Here is a 14,735-nt window from a genome sequence, read left to right as displayed (position 1 = left end):
CATCTCTTAAGGTGCTTATTTGTTTTTTGGATAAGCAAAGGGTACTTTGCTGTTCTCAATGACTAAATCCTTCACCCTAATTCACTGCACATTGTTGTCCATTTTTGGTTGTCAATGGTTTATTATTCAGCTCTTTTACAGAGATAAGAAATGTTTAAAAGGTACTCTGTGAACAAAGTTTATACGTTTATTTTAAAAATCTGATCCTATCCTACTTTTCTGTTAAAAAAAAATAGAAAAACAGCAAGTAATTTATCATCTATTATGGGTATCATAATTTATAGGTATTTTAGGGTAATCTTTAATGTTCATAGACATTACATTTTACAGATGTAAATTACATTACAATGTTCATAGACATTACATTTTACAAATGTAATTATAAATTACAATGTAATTTGATAATTTTACATTTGGGACAGAAAATTATCTACATTTCTAATTAGTGAGACTATTCTATATTATGTAATTTTTGTATAATTTTTCCCCAACCAGGCTTTATGAAATTTCTAATTAGGGAGACTATTCTATATTATATAATTTTTGTATATTATAATTTTTCCCCAATCAGGCTTTATGAAATTTTGTATATCACTTGATAATTAAATATATACATCAAGGCATATAAACATTTCCTTTCTATACATCTTGACATGGACAGGAGATGAATGATTTTTGGTTAAGGAACAAATTATTATTAAATATTTACATCTAAAAAAGCAAATTGCAAGGGTAAAACTGTTAGAGCTACAGCCATGTCTTGGTTTTAGGGTTTCTCAAATCTTTTTGAATTCTTATATTAAGATAATAGGTGTTTATTATTTGAATTTTTAGACTGTGTATATGCACCACAAATTTTTGGTGACTATTTTTCTAGATATGTTACAAGCATAGTTTTAATGGTCTGGCCTTAGGTGTAAACACACAATCACCTTTTGGTGTATGTTTTTTTTAAAGAATAAGTAAGGCTTATATATTTTTTTTCTCTTTCAGTATTGTTGTCCAGACATGATAAATAACTTTTTGGGACTGGCTAAAACAGAATTTTCAAGTACAGTAAATAAAAACACAACTATTGATTCAGAGAAAGGAAAATTGATCATGTTAGTTAATGACTTTTATTATGGAAAACATGAAGGAGATGTCCAGGAAGAACAGAAGACTCATACAACCTTTAAATGCTTCAGTTGCTTGAAAATTCTAAAAAATAATATTAGGTATGTAAATACTTGTTTTTATTTCTATTGAAAATTGAAATGCTGCAAATAAAAATGTTACACTTTTATCTTGTGTTTTCTATGCCATTCTAGGTAAGCGATTTTAACACTTTCTACTGAGAATAGAGGCAGATTCTCTTGTTGAAAAGCTTCTGTTCTTTCTTGTGTTGTGGAGTTTGACTCTTGGATCCAGTTAGTTGTATTTCTTTCACATAGCTTAAGAAAGGACAGTTTATTTTAACTTAAGACAAAATGAACTTCTTTTTTCTGTTTTAGTAGTGCTCTTTGAATTTTTATTAGACATTTTTTATTTTCTAGTTGCCTTTGAATTTTATATTTCTTCACATTACAAGAAGAGCCACTTTATGTTTGTTCAGGTTGAGCTCCTCCATACTAATCTATGTAATGCTCAAATTTTTCAATTTATATTTACAGTTTTTAGAACATTCATCTTGCAGGAAAAGTTACCTGTTTTGGAGATGTATCAGTTATAGGAAACATGTCTGTTTTGATTTTAAAATTTAACACCTTTCGAAATTAGAGATTTAATTCCCAGTGGAATATATAAATGCTTTAAATACTGGAAATTTGCATTTCTTAATCGTTCAGTTGTAATCTTTGAAACTATTCTATATAAATTAGTAAGAAGAGAAAAGTAATAAGAAATTGAATGATATTATTTGTTGATTATGTAGCCTGATATTCAAAGTGAATAATTGTTAACAGTTAACATTAAATATCTGATATTTATATTAGATAAGGGTTTTTCTGTCACTTTACTATAAAAATTTTCAAATATTAAGCAAAGTTTTGAAAATTTCACATTGGACCCTTGTACACTTAACTACCTTGATTCTACCAGTAACATTTTACTATATTTGCTTTATTATGTATCTCTTCATCCTTCTTAGAACTATCTGATTTTTTTGGTGCATTTCAAAGTGATCTGCAATATGTTTGTGCATGTGTGTACAAGCATATACATATACATATGCCTTTTGTGTTCTTGTTAACTGTCATCTGTAATTAGCATTTCAAAGCACCTGTAGTTACTTCTGAGTTCAGCATTTATTTGTTTTCCTGTGAGTCCTTGGGTCCAAAAAGAAGCATATATTAAAATCCTGAAATACACTGTGATATACACCTATAACAGTTATTAGTGGTTTCTTTATGATAGTGCTTTATAATTTTCAAAGTTTTTAAACTTATTTTATATGAGTTTTCTTATTTACCTCCTTTTATCAAGTTTTAAGGGCCATCAATAGCTAATGGTTGCAGTAGTTTCACAAAAGGGAAAGTGTATTTTGAGATAAAACACTGAAACAGTGTTGCAGTAGAACTCTACCACCTATTTCTGATGTCATGCCAACATCAGGAAATCATGTTAGCAAATAGGGTAAAATGCAAAGCAATGTGGTTCACTGACTTAATTTCTTGTACTGAAATATGAGGTTATAAGTTATTTCAGCAGTATTTTTTTGACCTTTCCTTTAAGATTAGCCCATTTAATATCAAACATGAAAATGAGGCTGGGCATGGTGGTTCATGCCTGTAATCCCAGCACTTTGGGAGGCTGAGGCAGGACGATCGCTTTAGCAAAGGAGTTCGAGACCAGCCTGGGGAACACGGTGAAACCTCATCTCTACAAAAAATACAAAAGTTTGCTCTGCGTGGTCACACGCACCTGTAGTCCCAGCTACTTGGGGAGCGCTGAGGTGGGAGGATCGCTTGAGTCTGGGAGGTTGAGGCTGCGGTTAGCTGTAATCGTGCCTCTGCACTCCAGCCTGGGCAGCAGCCCAGGACAGTCTCAAAAAGAAAATGAAAAATTCATTTTTTTGGTAATTTTTTATGAAGACGAGCTACATATGTCTAGATTTTCATAATATTTACAGATTTTAAGAAAATTATATCTGATAATATCCAGGAATTGAGTATTTTAAAAAATACTGATCTTTTATTAAATGTAACCTTAATGGTAAACACCTCATGAACAAAGAAGTTAAATGTGTTATATAATATTTTACTTTAACAGTAAAAACTGGGAAGGCAACTTGATATTTATAGAGAATGATGAAAAATTGATAGGTCAACATTTCATTTCTATTCTCTGCCATGTCAACATATTGTGGTATGGTGTTTCTTTCCTATATTGAGTGTCACTAAAAATATTTAGATTTATCTTGTTCTGTGAACGTCCTTGCAAGAGGTTTTGCTATTTCCCTCATTTCTGTTGGTTTGAGAAGTACGAGCTCCTGATGGGAACTCATATAACTGGGAAAAAGCGAATTGGAACCAGGGAACATTTTATGTTACTAGACTTTAAGCGCCGAAAGCTGTGAGCTGAAAGTTTAATGGCTCATTATCTTTACTCTATATGTAAATATTTAACCAATACCAGGATTTTCTGTAAGCATTTGTAGAGCTGTTTTTAAAACCAAAGGAGCAAAAGATATTTCAAGGTGTACCATAGCCCATTCTAAAGAGAAGTAGTGCTGTAAATTTGTGAAAAGAGGTGTATATTATAACCCTCATGATGATTGCTATCCAGATTGATGACATTTTCACTTAGTTTCAAGATAATTTCTTTTAGGGATTCAAAGTGAATAATTGTTAACAGTTAACCTAGTCTAAAAATTATTGTTTTTATTGAATAACTTTACTCTCAAATTCAGCAAAAAGCTTTAGTAAGCTCTTTTAAATATATTGCCATTTGTATTGTACCTTCTGCCATTGAAGGTCGTAGTTCTTGCTCATAAGAAGCCTTTTAAGGAAGCTGAAGTAGCGGTATGTAAAACTGAAAAATGTATGTTGCCTACAAAGGGCACTGTCTGCAAGTTAAGATGAACAGTCTGTGCTAACAGTAAACCAGTATCATTAAATAAAACAAAAGGTTCTTGTAATTGTAGGCATTAAAACTGCTATTACATGTATTTAGAAAGCAAGATACAAGTAAAAATACCAGTAATTTGTCATTTAAGCAGCTGGAATCTACTGCATATTTTCAAGGCCTTAAAAGATTTCCTCCTGACTCTGTAGCTGCCTTTGGTGATAGGGTTTCCTTTCTTTTAGTATTTCATTTTAAAATGTAAATAGGATTTCAAGTATGGATCAGGAACCTGCTCTTTTATCTAAAAAAATTTTAAAAATAATCTGAAATGATTAAGAGTTGTATCAAAGTGGTGATCTTTCAGATTAATTACATGAATGAATTATTTTAAAGCAAAGATTAAAAAGATGTTTACTTAGCCACTTAAAGAAAGTGATTATTTAAAAGTGTATACTTTCCTAGACAACTTTAAGACTTTTGAGAGTTTGAGTAATAACATCTATATTTTTAAGATTTAGGTTCAGATTATTGTTTGTGAGATATCCTTTTTGTTTTTAAATCTCAAGTTTTGCACCTGTTGACAACCATTTATAGGTTTATGAACCACATGAAACACCATTTGGAACTTGAGAAGCAGAGCAGTGAGAGCTGGGAAAACCATACCACCTGCCAGCACTGCTACCGTCAGTTTCCCACACCATTTCAGTTGCAGTGCCACATTGAAAGTACACATACCCCCCATGAATTTTCTAGTAAGTTACCAAAACATTTAAATATTCCATATTATTGATTTCAACAATATAAATTGTGAGAAAACCTTAAGTCTGTTAGAAAAATGAGAATAAGAAATAGACTTTGGAATTTGAGGGCACAATTGAAAGGCCAAGTTTTAACTGTGATAAACTTTTAAATAAAATTAGTTATTAATATTAAAGTGCCTCTTACAAATGATTCAGTATGGTAATTTCCTTGACATAACCTATGCATTATATGCTGGGGACTAAATTAGAAGCCTAGTATCATAGTTTTAAAATATGAAATAAGTGCTCTTCATTTAAACTTTAATAGGAAAGGGAACTACAGTTGTAGTTAAAAATCACAGGCCGGGTGCAGTGGCTCATGCCTGTAATCCCAGCACTCTGGGAGGCCAATGTGGGCAGATCACTTGAGGCCAGGAGTTCGAGACCAGCCTAGCCAACATGGCAAAACCCCGTCTCTACTAAAAATACAAAAATTAGCCAGGCATGGTGGTGCTGCATGCCTGTAATCCCAGCTACTTGGGAAGCTGAGGCAGGAGAATCACTTGAACCTGGGAAACGGAGGTTGCAGTGAGCCGAGATTGCGCCATTACACTCCAGCCTGAGTGACAGAGCAAGACACTGTCTCCAAAAAAAAAAAAGAAAAGAAAATTACAGATGTTGGAGCAAAATAGCTTGGTTTTAAATCCCAGATCTGCCTCTTAATATAGCTACAAGATTTTAGCCAAGTTACTTAATACTTGACTAATGCAGATAATAGAAATACCTTCTTTATAGGGTTGTTAATAGAAGTTGAGTTAATGTAGGTGAGGTGATGTGAGTGCTTAGAACTATTCTTTGCACATAGTTAACAAGCTATTTAACTGTTCACAACTGTCCCTACTGCTACTGTTATTGTTGTTGGTATATATGAATTTTTATATTAATATCTTAAATATTGTAATACTGTTTTTCTCCCACATTTAGCTATTTGTAAAATCTGTGAATTGTCATTTGAAACAGAACATGTTCTTTTACAACACATGAAGGACAATCATAAACCTGGTGAAATGCCATATGTCTGCCAGGTACACATACATTTTATTGTTTTCTTACATGTTTGGTTTGTTGTTTCGGTTATAAAATTTAAGCCTATTAGACCAGCGGTCAGCAAACTTATGCATAACTTGGCATAACTTATACATTATATGAGGGGTAGGCAGCAAGCTGGGTTTGGTCCACAGACTTTTGTTTGCTTATCTCTGTACTGGACAAGGATGAGCCCTGTTGTATGTAGAAAAACAAACATATGGGCTTACTGTGCTATATAGGGAAGAATGTAGGCATACAAGGGAAATACAAAGTGCTGTTAGATACAAAGAACCCTACCAAATGCTTTGGCAGAAGTATTTTTCCAAAGAAGAAGATTTTGAAGGAAGAAGAAAGCAAGGAAAAGATAAATTGCCATTGCCATAAACCTGGAGGTTAACAATCCAAAGGAGAATGCTGTTTCATGTAGCAGAAAAACATTTTATAGGGCAAGAGGTGCCAAAGCTTGAAACTTCAAGTCAAGACAGAAGGTGACAGACAAAAAGATTTGATAAAGAGAAGGAGATCTAGTTGTGTTTTGAGATGTATCCCTTAACTTTGAAAGCTACATTTAATGTCTCAAAGATGGTCTTTTGGTGTTGCCTGAGTGAGATTCTTGGTTGCAAAGGCATCAGAGCTAGATTAGTAGCATATAATGTTCTCCTGACAAATTATCCATCGTTGTTACTTTGTAATTGCGTATCAGTTACAAATTTTCAAGTTAAACTAAGCCTTCTTTCTGTTTTTAGGTTTGTAATTATAGATCATCATCATTTTGTGATGTAGAAACTCATTTTAGAACATCCCATGAAAATACGAAGAACTTGCTATGCCCGTTTTGCCTCAAAGTTATTAAAATTGCAACACCATATATGCATCATTATATGAAGCATCAGGTGAGATTTACCAGTTCTTATTTGTTTATGTTGTCTTAGTGAAAAAACTGATTATGACTTGGAGAATCTTTAGATTTATTCTTCAAGAAAAGCAGAGTTGTTCCAAATGACACTATTAATTTACATTTCATGTTGAATTGCTTGTGAAACTTCCACTTCTTTTCCTTACTTCCTTTCTGGTGATAGTGTGGGTCATAAATTATGAAAATTCTGAAAGATAGCTAGGAATAGGAAGCCTAGGATTGAGAGAAAATAGAAAAAGTGAGTGGAATATCCAAAAGATTGAATATTTCAGGGTCTAAAGGTAGATATGAGAATGATTTTGAAGGGAGTTATCAGGACAAGGGGAAAAATGAGTTTGAACTGAGGAAGAAAAGATTGAGGATTTATAATCTTATTTTTCCTTTTGCTCTTCAAACTTTATTTCCACTTTCTAACTTCTTATCATTATGAGAAGACATGTTGTCATTGACCTGGAGTTGTCTTTTATAGTTGTGTGACCATGGGAATAGTAATGACACTTACTGATCAATGTATGAACTCTGGCAGAGAACCGTATTTAGATCATCACTTGTTCCCTGGATGGCTTCCACCAGTTTTGCTATATAATTTTGGAACTCAATATTCGTGCTTGTACCCCTCCCTTGAATTCTGATATTATGCTTATTGGCTCTTTTCCTGAAGCAATTAAACCATCTTTTATTTGGGCTAAAAATTTTGATGCAGCACTAGTCTTGTTCTTGAGTGCTTGAAAGAACAACAGTGCCTTTGCCAAAATTAGTAGCCAATGGATTTACTGAATCTGATCATGTAATCAAATTTTGCCAACTCACTACAAAGCTCAATGCATTCTCTTATTATTGATAAAATTGACATGCCAATTTATTCAGCATTGGTGCTCACTTTGCTGTCATTTTCAGTTGTTAGTTAATCATGAAATTGACTTGCTGTTTTTAGTTGGAGAAGATCATGAAAGTAGAATTTCCAGATCAATTTGGGATCGTCTGTGTTGTGACTGGGATGCCACACATCCTTGAGAGTTTCTGGCAAGATCTTTTCTAGGGTTTCTCCAACAGTATTCCATCAGGTGTTAATAGATATTTTCCCCCAAATCGTCACTGGTCAATAAATTTATTAAATGCCTGGATTTCTAAAATCAAGCAGTTTCGTTTTTTTTTTTAAAACAGGACTTCTCAGAGCTTTTAATATGCCAGTGGACATTGTAAATCTCCAAGAAAGGATATAGTATGTGTCATTCTCCAAACTTATTTGACCATTGACTTCTTTTTTAGCGTAGTATCTATTAATATTTTTTGATGAACAGAGTTTGGGAAACACTATTCTTGATACCCTGTATTTCATCTTTGGACTTTAATTTTGAAAGGGAGAATGAGGTATAAAGCAGTAGCTCTAGTTCATGATGGGGCTTTTAAACGTGATATTTCCCAGGTGCTTTGCCAAACTATAGAGTGAAATAGAGATGTGGGAAGAATAATAACTATGGTAGAGATTTGGGGACCCACTATGTGGGCTGTGGGATTTATAAGCAAGTTGTTATGCCCTGAGTTGTATGTTTTAACTTGCCATGGCTGCCAATTTTCTTTTCTGTTTGGAGTGCCTGGGAGGTAGATAGCCAGCAGTAAAGAGGGGGCAGTCTATTAATAAGGACAGTCATCGGGCATCCTTGAAGGTATTTACAATTTGTGTAATTATTTACAAGGCTGGAAAACCATAGCTGAGTGGGATTATAAACTTGTAATTGAGATGACATTATTACGAAAGTATTAGACAATCAGAGTAGTTGACTCCATGCCTCATTTTATTGTCTTTGAAGAACTCAGTTGTAAGTTTTTTTTAAAGATTATCTTACTACGTCTTTAGTGATTTTAGAGTTAATAACCCAGTTTGTGTGACTTTTAAGAAATATTGATAGCAATTCCAGATGTGTTAAATACTCTCATTAGAGCTTTAATAAAACAAGCAGTTAACATACACTAATTACTTACCTTATGGGAGCAGCTGGTACTTTACATGCATTTTCTTATTTAATCCTCTCAACCACTAGATGTATATTATTATTTCAGTTTTATAGATGAGGAGACAGAGCTTTAGAGAAAGTCACTTGCCTAATGTCACATTGTCTAATAAATTTGACTTCAGCATCCAAGCTTTTACTGCTCTACCAGAGTTGGATTTCACATTGGCATTAGGTCTAAAGGTAGGAATTACATATAGTAAGAATTACCTATAAATCTCTCAAGTATCCCAAACAATATAGTGTACTTATAAAAGAATTTAATACAGATATTTATTTCTTAATGCTTGGAATAGATCACTGTTTCTTTTGTTGAACATAGTGTTATAAAAAAAAGTACTCTATCTTCATCACCCTTAGTGCATTGAAATGCATGCATGCATAAAAGAGTTGTAAAGGCGTGAGTCCAACTGAGGGACTAGTAGATTAATATATTCTACCTCAGGACTCTGGACAAATATTCGTTGAATGAAAAGGCAGATATTTTGAACTAAATTGTACATGCTACTCATGCATTTTCTCTGTTAGTCTCTTTCTTTCTGCCTCACTATTCATTTAAGAAATATTTACTGAGTGCCTTCGTATGTGCCAGGGGTTGCTTTAGGTATCATATAGCAGTGAACAAAAGCAAGTTTGTGCCCTCTGGAATTTACATTATAGTAGAGAAAGATAATGCATTTGTGTATGTGTGTGTTAGAATGTATATGCTGGCAGTAAGTACTGTGGGAGGAAAATGTGGAAGATGAGGAGTGCTAAAGATTGGGGAGGTGGTAGGAGTAGAGTAGAGGTCAAAAAAGGGTGTTGTATAAACGCTGTTCAAACATGGCCCTCTCTGAAAGATATAAAGGAGTAAGCCCTGTGAATTACCTGGGAAAGGTAACGTTATATAGGGTTGAAGTGAGTATATACCTAGGATGCTCAAAGAATAGCAAGGAGGCCAGTGTGGCTGGAGTAGAGTAAATTAATAGGAGAAAGAATAATAGGAGATGAGGTTATAGCAATAGAATTCAGACCAATTCATGTGGAGCTTTGTAAGCCACAGCCAAGACTTTGGAAAGCCACTAGACATTTTTAAGCATGTAAAAGATGTGCCATGTTTTTATTACTGGCAGCTATGGAAAGAAAAGTCCATAAGGAATAAAGGATATTAGGGGGAGAAGATAGAAAGTTTTTACAGCAGTCCCGGTAAGTGGCTTGGGCCAGTATGGTAGCAACGGTTGAATGAGGTAATGAGAAGTGGAAAGATTATGAATGGTTTTGAAGGTAGAGCTGACAGGTTTTACTAATGTGTTTGACAATGGATGTAAGAGAAAGAGATTAAATTTTTTGTCTTGAGCAGTTGCAAGAATGGAATTTTAATATACTGAGATATGAGGAAGACTGAATAAGGAACAGATTTTTTTGGAGGAAGGGGACAGGGATAAAGGAAGGAAATATTGAGTTCAATTTGGTTCAGGTTGATTTGGGAAGCATATTAGACATCAAGCAGTAATGTTAAGTAGGCAGTTGCATAGATGGTATTTAAAAACCATGACACTGGATGATATAACCTACTGAGTGGTTATAGATAGAGAAAAGATTTCTGGGAACGCAACTGTAGTGAACTTTTTACCTGCTCTATTGTTTTGCTATCTATTTCTTGGTCTTTCTCTTCTTCCTTGAGCACATATAAGCGAATTTGTTTAAATTGCCTGTACCTATAATGTAATCCGGTGTATCACACTTGTCAAATAGTCTTAAGAGCCCAGGAGGTTGAGGCTGTAGTGAGCCAAGATTGCACCACTGCATTCCAGCCTGGCTGAGAGAGTGAGACCTTGTGTTAAAAAAAAAAAAGTCTTAAGATGCAGCTTTTAATAGAATTGTAACACATATTTATATATTGCTTTGAATTTTATAAAGAACTTTCATTTATGAAGTGCTTGCTGTATGCCAGTAACTGTGCTAGGTACTTCCCTATATATTACTTCATTTGATTTTTATAAATAATTGGTTGTGCAAAAAAACAAAAAACAAACAAACAAAAAAAACCACACACACAAAACTTCAGGCCAATATCCTTGATGAACCTCGACGCAAAAATCTTCACCAAAATACTGGCAAACTGAATCCAGCAGCACATCAAAAAGTTTATCCACCATGATCAAGTAGGCTTTATCCCTAGGATGGAAGGTTGGTTCAACATATGCAAATCAATAAATGTGACTCATCACAAACAAAACTAAAGACAAAAACCGCATGACTATCTTAATAGATGCAGAAAAGGCTTTCGATAAAATTCAGTATCCTTCATGTTAAAAACTCTCAATAAACTAGGTATTGAAGGAACATACCTCAAAACAATAAAAGCCATATATAACAAACTCACAGCCAATAGCATACTGAATGGGCAAAAGCTAGAAGCATTCCCCTTGAAAACCAGCACAAGACAAGGATGCCCTCTCTCACCACTCCTATTCAACATAGTATTGGAAGTTCTGACCAGGGCAGTCAGGCAAGAGAAAGAAATAATGCGTATTCAAATAGGAAGAGAGGAAGTCAAACTATCTTTGTTTGCTAATGACGTGATCCTATATCTGGAAAACCCCATCATCTCAGCCCAAAAGCTTCTTAAGCTGATAAGCAACTTCAGCAAAGTCCCAAGATACAAAATCAATGTGCAAAAATCACTAGCTTTTCTATATACCAATAACAGGCAAGCCAAGAGCCAAATCATGAATGAACTCCCATTCACGATTGCCAGAAAAAGAATGAAATACCTAGGAATACAGTTAACAAGGGAAGGGAATGATCCCTGCCATGACAATTATTATACAAATCACTGCTCAAAGAAATCAGAGATGACACAAACAAATGGAAAAACATTCCATGCTCATGCATAGGAAGAATCAATATCATGAAAATGGCCATACTGCCCAAAGTAATTTATAGATTCAATGCTATTCCCATTAAACTACCATGGACATGCTTCACAGAACTAGGAAAAACCATTTCAAAATTCATACGGAACCAAAAATAGCCCAAATAGCCAAGGCAATCCTAAGCAAAAAGAACAAAGCTGGAGGCATCACACTACCTGATTTCAAGCTATACTACAGGGCTATAGTAACCAAAACAGCTTGGTACTGGTACAAGAACAGACCCATAGAACAGTGGAATAGAATAGTGAACCCAGAAATAAAACCACACACCTACAACCATCAGATCTTCAACAAACCTGACAAACACAAGCGATGATTCCCTATTCAATAAATGGTCCTTGGAAAACTGGCTGGCCATAGGCAGAAAATTGAAACTGGACCCTTTCCTTACATCGTATACCAAAATTAACCCAAGATGGATTAAAGACTTAAATGTAAAACCTGAAACTCTAAAAACCCTAGAAGAAACCTAGGCAATACCATTCAGGACATAGGCATGGGCAAAGATTTCATGATGAAGATGCCAAGAGCAATTGCAACAAAAGCAAAAATTGACAAATGGAATCTAATTAAAGAGCTTGTGCACAGCAAAAGTAAGCAGACAGCTTACAGAATGGGAGAACATTTTTGCAAACTATGCATCTGACAAAGGTCTAATATCTAGCATCTATAAGGAACTTAAACAGATTTACAAGAAAGAAACCAGCCCTGTTAGAAAGTGGGCAAAGGATATGAACAGACACTCTCAAGAGAAGACATACATGTGGCCAACAATGATATGAAAAAAAACTCAACATCACTGATCATTAGAGGAATGCAAATCAAAACCACGGTGAGATACCATCTCACACCCGTCAGAATGGCTATCGTTAAAAGATCAAAACGTAATAGATGCTGGCAAGGTTGTGGAGAAAAGGAGTGCTTTTATACTGTTGCTGGGAGTGTAAATTAACCATTGTGGAAGATAGTGTGGTGATTCCTTGAAGACCTAGAGACAGAAATACCATTCCACACAGCAATCCCATTGCTGCATATATACCCAAAGGAATATAAATTGTTCTGTTAAGACACATGCACACATATGTTCTTTTTAGCACTATTCACAATAGCAAAGACATGCAATCAATCTATATGCCCATCAATGGTGGACTGGATAAAAAAATGTGGTACATATACACCATGAACTACTGTGCAGCCATAAAAAGGAATGAGATCATGTCCTTTGCAGGGACATGGATGGAGCTGGAGGCCATTATCCTTAGCAAACTAATGCAGGAACAGAAAAACAAATACCTCGTTTTCTCATTTATAAGTGGGAGCTAAATGATGAGAACACAAGACACATAGAGGGGAACAACACATACTTTGGCCTACCAGAGGGCAGAGGGTGGGAGGAGAGAGAGAATCAGGAAAAATAACTAATGAATACCTGGATGATGAAATAATCTATACAAAAAGCCTCCAGGTTACACGTTTACCTGTGTATCAAACCTGTGTAACAAACCTGTACATCCTGCACATGTTCCCTGAGCTTAAAAGTTAAATAAATAAATAAATAAATAAACAAACAAACAAACAGTTAGTTGTATTTAATGGACATGGTGATGTATCTGGCAGAGATACAGCTTTAGAGAAGGCATTCCTTTATATGTTGTATAATTATGTGTGTGTGTATATGTGTGTGTATATATGTAAAACTACATATAACTACAAAGGAGTGATTTCTCTAAATCCATTATATATATATATAAAATATATTAATGAGGGTAAAAGTTGCAGTTGATAATCTGTAATAGAAGGAATACTGGATCAGGGGTCTGGTAATGTCACTAACTAGCTATGGGGAAATGCCTTAGAATTTTTTCGGGTCCCATTTCCCATCTGTAGAATAATGATAGGACTGGGTTTGAGGAGGGAGTCAGTCAAGGGGTTCTCAATCAGTAAGTTCAGTTGTTCTGTTTTATGCCTCTTCATCCACATTGTCTAATGTAGTAGCTACTAGCCACATATGGCTTTTTAGATTTAAATTAATTAAAATTAAACAGTATTAAAAATGTACTTCCTTAGTCACAGTAGCTACATTTCAGGTGCTCAATAACCACATGTGGCTAGTGGCTACTGTGTTTGACAGTACAGCTCTAGAATATTTCTTTATCATAGGAGATATTATTGGACAGCATTGGTTTATATAACCATTTCTATAAACTTCTTTGAAATGTCTGGTTAGATTTACTTGGTTTTAGAGAGTTTAATTTATTTTACCAACTTTTCAACCAACTAGAAATAGCAAAAATTAGAAATAATTTACTTTTTCTAGGATGAAAACGTAGTACATCTCATTTTCACAGTATCATGTGTTTACTTCAAGTTTATAATTGAGATTTCTCACCACACTTAATAGAAGTTTTATTAGAACCTATTGATAGAACTTTCATGTACAGTTCCTACATAGTAACAAACTCTTTTGAAACCCAAATACTAATGTAATGACTTTTTAAAAATGAGGCATTTTGATATTATTTATGATAGGAGATGTTAAACTGCAAGTTTTTACATTATTTAGGTATCATTAAAATTAAGCCAGAGCAGTTTCAGGACACAGGATTTGTAGTTGTTGAAATTATTTTCCCCCCTTTTTCTGTTTTCTTTTCTAAACAGAAAAAAGGAATACATCGTTGTACAAAATGCAGGCTGCAGTTTTTGACATGCAAGGAGAAAATGGATCATAAGGCTCAACACCATCGAACATTTATAAAACCTAAACAACTAGAAGGGTTGCCTCCTGGAACAAAAGTGAGTTAAAATATGTTGTATTTTAACATTTTGTATGATAATAGAAATTAACTCCTGCCCAGCTTTATCTATTGAATATATTTTTAAATGACTTCAGATTTTTGCTCAGACTTTAATTTTAGGGTTTAATTTTATGCGTAGAAAGAAAAACTTCTAACCATTGTTTTGAGTTCAGTGATAGCTGTTGGGTTAGAGTAGTAGTCCTTTCTAAAAAGTACAACTC

The 14,735-nt window shown here is 34.2% G+C and overlaps 1 protein-coding gene across 19 annotated transcripts in view; it reads left to right on the top strand.

Moving 5' to 3' along the window:
* Positions 1-14,735, top strand: part of LOC116268611 (zinc finger protein 280D-like) — a 244,960-nt gene that overhangs the window by 203,026 nt on the left and 27,199 nt on the right. For all 19 annotated transcript variants that reach the window (XM_031669270.1, XM_031669286.1, XM_031669272.1 and 16 more), the window contains 5 exons: positions 994-1,217; positions 4,639-4,796; positions 5,769-5,869; positions 6,620-6,766; positions 14,378-14,512. In XM_031669270.1, the coding sequence (XP_031525130.1) occupies positions 994-1,217; positions 4,639-4,796; positions 5,769-5,869; positions 6,620-6,766; positions 14,378-14,512 (765 nt within the window). The remainder of the gene's footprint in view (positions 1-993; positions 1,218-4,638; positions 4,797-5,768; positions 5,870-6,619; positions 6,767-14,377; positions 14,513-14,735) is intronic.

The sequence above is a fragment of the Papio anubis genome, chromosome 7 (assembly GCF_008728515.1).
Source record: "Papio anubis isolate 15944 chromosome 7, Panubis1.0, whole genome shotgun sequence".
Lineage (NCBI taxonomy): Eukaryota > Metazoa > Chordata > Mammalia > Primates > Cercopithecidae > Papio > Papio anubis.
Note: the sequence above shows the minus strand (reverse complement) of the source record. Positions and strands in the feature narration are given on the sequence as shown.